This window comes from Ruditapes philippinarum, unplaced genomic scaffold (assembly GCF_026571515.1).
Source record: "Ruditapes philippinarum isolate M1 unplaced genomic scaffold, ASM2657151v2 ctg26207_1_1_1_1, whole genome shotgun sequence".
Taxonomy (NCBI): Eukaryota; Metazoa; Mollusca; class Bivalvia; order Venerida; family Veneridae; genus Ruditapes; species Ruditapes philippinarum.
Window position 1 is genome coordinate 1 of NW_026852090.1, and position 6,239 is coordinate 6,239.

General features: G+C 29.8%; 1 protein-coding gene across 1 annotated transcript; it reads right to left on the minus strand.

Moving 5' to 3' along the window:
* Positions 1 to 250: 250 nt before the first annotated feature.
* Positions 251 to 5,821, minus strand: LOC132748981 (interferon-induced helicase C domain-containing protein 1-like; the record flags this gene model as incomplete). The annotated part of the gene is made up of 7 exons (XM_060738649.1): positions 5,699 to 5,821; positions 4,075 to 4,206; positions 2,532 to 2,666; positions 1,983 to 2,357; positions 1,291 to 1,455; positions 756 to 881; positions 251 to 418 (listed from the first exon to the last, which is right to left on the minus strand). Coding segments are annotated over exons 2-7 (1,081 nt in total), but the record flags the coding sequence as incomplete, so codon positions are not given.
* Positions 5,822 to 6,239: the final 418 nt, after the last annotated feature.

Genomic DNA, 6,239 nt, shown 5'->3' on the forward strand with positions numbered 1-6,239 from the left:
TTTGATGTACGGACACAATTCTTTGACGCGACACATCGTCAATGTAACAGTCCTGACACGAACACGAAATAAATGGGGACGCACAGACAGAGAGACGTTCAGTTCAATTTTATTATGCTGTTCTTCTGGGGCATGAAAAACGTAAGGTATGTTCCTAAGCTATTACTTAGAAAATGAAAAGAAACAACAAGATAAGACAAAAAATCATTCAACAATAGAAGAGAAAACATGACAAGAATCATTTTCTTACCATTCCTAGCATTTTGTAAATGCTGCTGTACGATATGCAGAGCAACCCAGGTTTTTCCAGATCCTGTTTCCGCACAAATGATTGTATTTCTTCCAAGAACTGCATTTTCTGCAAGTTCTAAATGAAATTCGCGCAATTGAAATGGAGCTGCTGTGTTCGAAGCCAAAGCTATAGATATAAAAAAGCACAAAACTGATTATTTAAAATGATTATGAAACTTGAAGTGTTAAAACTGTCAGCACCATTTTACCAATTACCTTAATTTGATAGAAGGACATAAACATAATAAGACTTTTTATGCTTTGCATGTTCTTTTAACAGGCATTATGATTATCATTTTATATTTTTGTGTATTTTAAAGACAAAAATTATTCTAGAGGTATTTTCAGATTGATCATTATCAAGTGTTATCTTCACACATATAACAATAAATATGGTGATGATGGTATTAAATTTAGCATACATTAGCATATGCATTTTCTCAAACATATAGAAAGACACATACCCTCAGCCTCAACACTTGTATTATCATAATCAGATCCCATGGAATCTTCATCATCATCATCTACTTTTTCAGGGTTGTCCTGTTCATCAGTCTTTCCAGGTTTGCGGTTTGCTCGCCTATATATATCTATTGTTAATGCAAATTTAATAAAGATAATTATTTTCGTATTTGTTGCTTTTAAATAATACGTAGTCACACTGTACTGACCACAATTACTAAAATCAAGCAATACACCATTACAAGAACACTAAAGTAGTTCTTTACTTCTTTTTAGCTGATGTCATTGTTAAACAACCTAAAGAGTCAACATATAACAAGAATATTCATTATTTGCATAAGCTTGCTATATTTAATGCATAAAGGGGAAAACATACTGATAAATATTGCAATAATCATACCAAATACAAGCCTATCTTACTATCCATAAAGAAGCATAAAGATTTCCTTGAAGAATGCACCCTTTGTTGAAGGCGATATTGCATTCGTCTACAATTGCATATTCCCAACAACTAAAATACAGACGGCATATTCTTACCAAATGGAAGAGATTTTGTCACGTTAGGTTTTATATTGATCTCCTTTAAATTCGTCTGTAAGCTGTCATTTTGATACTCGGTGGATGTCAAGGGTGAGTCCTGCCTCATTGTCAGTGATTGAGGTGCTCCTAAGTCATTTGAATCCTTGAAACCTTCACCTCTGTCTAAGGAATAAATAATCAATAGTAATTAGTAATTTAAAGTGATTAACATGCCTCGTTACCGCCCAATGGGCGGGTCCCCTCGGGACGGATATTCCGGTCGAACCGCAACATATGAAAGATATTATTAATGTTGTAGCATGTCATTTTTCTTTATATTTGTATGTGGTTTTCTTGATTTGATTATAGACAGAAAAACGGACATGCTAATGGACAGATAAAGCTAACAATATTGCGTTCCAATATTTGTAAGCACCATTTATTATCATAATTATCAATTTTTGTTCTACGCATAATCGTTTTTCTTGTCCAAAATTTCTGCATGTAATATAATATTGTTTGCGCATTCGTGCAATTAGTATTTGTTTTAGAATTAGAGTAAAGAAAAATTTGTATTATGAGAATATTTCAGTGTTATGAAGATAAAAATCACGTTCAAATAAAAGACAGAATAAAACCAATATGATATAATGATAAAAAGTCAAACTTGTAAAACAAATTACGAAATTTACAATATGAATGATCATAACCTAGCTTTGGCATAAATGACGAAGGATTTTCAATAAAATCAGGTTCCATTTCTTTCACTATATGCTCGCATTTCTTCATCATCAATAAGTCTAGGAACTCATAATACCAATCCTGGGGCGATTTTCTACACTGCATTCTATCTAAGAGAACCATTGTCGAGTATATGTCGCCTTTAGTTTCAAATGTTTTTAGGATAAGTTCCTCATCAGCCGCATTTATGACACCTCTTGACTTCAACTCTGACACAAACTCATGTGCATGTATCATTTGTTCAAGATACGGTGTAAACAAACACAAGATTTTCTGAGCACGTGATGATGAAAATGCGTCATATCTATTTTGGTATGAAAGTAATTCCTTCAGGTAAGGATAGTCTGTGAATACAAAGATAAAATGTTATGAAACATTGACAAAAACTTAATTCTCAAAACGATTCAATAATAACCGAAGATTTTTTCAATGTCTGTTTTATTATTGATGACTCAAAGTAAAATTATTATTATCCAGCTTTCTTTATGTAATTTAATAAACCAAAGCCAAAGTTGTACCTGCACTTTCAAGGGAATCAACAAATGATCTCCATTTACCAGGAGCTTTGGAAGTAAACACAGCATCTAACAACTCTTTGGATGCCTTTACCGTCTCTCTGTCTATGTATAGATTCTTTATTCTTGCAGCATCCACTTAAATCAGAAATTAATGACATAAATATGACTATTTTAAAGAAAGAAATTTGTTGGAAATGTCAATCAAAATGAATTGTACCCGTATGTTTTACAAATTATATATATAAATATTAATAATATATAATAAAAACTTCAAGAGAAATTGTTTCGATATTTACGTATATAAATAACAATTGTGTTTGAAATACTGTTTTGTCTTTATCGCAGTTAATGAAAAATTTGAGGTTGGAAAATATTGAAAATCGGATATTAACATTTTGTCGTTCTTTATCTTGTAAGCAATAGTATATTAATAGTATATAGAGGATATTCAAGTTTCTTTTATAAATACAGGATTCATTTTCATCGAGTAGTAAAAAAAAAAATTCACAAGTGGCAGTAGCTACGAGTGAAATATGATAATTTTCATACCACTAGATGAACATATATCCTGTATTAATAGAAAAAAACTTGATGTTTTTGTTTATTATAATTATACTTGTAATGAATTGAAAAATAAATGTTTACAATGAAAGTAAGGAAAATAAAAATTCGCATTTAATATTATAAATAGTTCTCAATATTTTATTTATTAATATATAATAAATAGTATTTTGCAAGTTAGCCAGAAATATTTCCAATAAGAAATCATAACCAAGAGGATGACTATTAATTCAGTAATGACCCTGTACATATTTGTCTTCGGTAACATAGATTTATAACATATTGTTTGCATATAAGGAACCAATTGCTGTAAAACAAATCAAAATATCCAGAGTTACTTTTCAACCCAGAAAAATATAAATAGGTTGGTACCTCGCTTAGTGTTGAGCCTTATGAGCTGATAACTTCAAGGTTATATATGCAGTATTATTAAAAAAGTACTGCACTGTGTTCTTATTAGACAAAGTTGAAGCAATCATTAGAAACACGTTTGATCACAACAGAATCCTTTTTATGACAGCTATCCAGTAGACCACCAAATGTTTTGTGTCAGTGTTTTACTTATTTAAATTTTCAATTTAATCATAGAAAAGGAATCTGGGTAATAACTTTGACGTTAATTGTGATCACAGAGTGTCCGTTTGACTGTCATGTTGCGAATGCAGCATGTAATTGAGAAAGGTCGTTAAGCTTTCTTTTCAAATGACATTTATTTTGGTAATGGATTGACATATTTCTCCTAAATGTCTTAAATAAGAGATAAGTATTATTACAAATAAATGAATAAACATGGATATAATTCAAAGATGAATATCTTTTGTTTTCATTTTGTCCAGATGTCAAGTTTGCATTGTTAGTCTAGATTGCGTCTTTAGCAATGTAATGTCATACATAATCAAGAGCATGCCTTAAGAAAAATTATAAAATTTATACACAAATAAACACAACATCTACACAAGATGGGATAATGTTATAAGCCTACCGTCGGTAATGACAGAGTTAGCTAAAAGGTGAGACACAATAGATGGATCTTTTAAACACTTCTCAAATTCATGACGATATTTCCGCAACCTGGTTTCAATATCTGACGCCATTTCGGAAAATTTCCCTGAAACTAAAATGATTTTTTCAACACTCTATTGAATATCTAATCGTGATATAAGAAAAGAAAAGTGGGAATCTTAAAGTTTATACAATACGCATAATTGGTAAAACTAAATACACTTTTGAAAAGAAAAGATCATAAGCCTATGTATAAAAGACACATTTAAAAGGCGAGCAAGTGAAACGCGATCAACTAAAATTCGTAGTTTTATAATACATGTTGGTCGTAAGAGGTTGCAAGTTCGATTCCATAATGATTTGTAGTTACTATAGTGACTGAATGAACGTAATGCTTTTATATTGTAAGTGTACTTTACACTATACAATTTGTATTGTTTTTAACAAATTAAATACTTGCACTGTTTTATTCCTCCAACAAACGCAGCCACAAAAAGAATCGGGCTTAAATTTAGAAGAAAAAAAAACACATAAAACACAACAACTTAACACAAAACCATTTAAGTCGTGTTAACATTACTTAGAATGGATTCATTAAATCGTATGATAAAGTAAAAATCATTAACTTGACCTTACAGGTAACGGTCAATTCAAAGTCAAACCAAACTGAGTTGCTCAACAAAACGGTTCTATGCTAAATTTGACATTCATTTATTATACAAAAATACGGTCAATAAGAGCAACAATTAATAATTCAATTTATTTAATTTTTTGCACTTTTTTCTAGGTTGACCAACACTGTAAAGGTGGTATGGGTTCTTTCTAGTTTCAATGGTAATAGAACACATCAGGGGTCCTCCGTGATCTGTCACTTTGTTGTTATAATACCTTTAATTTAAATTTTAGTATCATATCAATTTTATTCAATTTCCTTACGTAGTATCTTAAGTTTAACTCATGTACGATTTAACCTTTTATTTTGACATTGTTAATGTTATACACTTTGCTACTTCGCTATTTGAGCTATTTTAAGTTAACCCCATGTACGATTTAACCTATTATTTTGACATTGTTTATGTTATACATTTTCTACTTCGCTAGACTTCCTTTTCGTTTCATACATTTATATAGATTTGAAATTGATATCAACAGTTTTCTTTTACTCGAGTGAGCGACAATAAAGCACCTACATGCAAATAATGAGATGAATAAATAGCTTGTACACAAGCTCGGAGTTCGTGTCCCTACCTGTATTGTAACTGATAAATTATCAACAGCATAAAACAAACAAATAAATAGAAGATTCAATGATTTTACATATATGAAGAGAATAACTTGTGTAAACCTGTACCCTTGTTTAAAAATTATCAACACCAAGAATAAAAATAAATTATTTCAGAATTGTCGGAGAAAAGCTGATTTGTCTGGTTGATTTAAAAAGGTGCTTTTGATTTAGCATAATGTATAACTTTTTCTCATTCTGTCGTCTGCATAGATGTAGCAGACGTTTATTAAGATATATACAATATAGTTTACTTAATTATTGATACATTAAATGGTTAGTAATGGCGATTATCTTATTTTGAATAAATTAACAAACATACCTTGATCGGATGTTTATATCATCTTCATTTTAGAAAAATCAATAAAATGAAATAAACTTCCGTTTTCATTACACCTTACACATTTCCGTAATATTCTCAATTTATACAATACCGTACCATATCACGGAGATTACCGAACATAAACTCTTTTGTTCAAATAATACACTTTGAATTGCTTAACGCTACGCCTATTGAAAAAGAAAACCTTTTGAAAATTTTATGTACTTGTTGATTTACACACTGAAGGCATAAATTTTGAGAAAATATAATTGGAATATGGGATAAATAAAATAGAAAATTAAGATTCAGAAAAAAAAACTCCGTATATGTCATATTTAATTAATTCGTTTATACGTGAAAAAAAATTTTTAAAAAAAAAATTTTAAAAAATTATAGTGAATTATGAATTTTATTAATTAAATTTTTTGTTTTCAATATCAAAAGGGTCGAGTAGTATTAAAGGGTTTTTGGGTTTTTCTTTTTCAATGTTTTGAAAATTCAACCCAGTCAAAATCATCTTAAAAAGAAAATTACTTTAAAA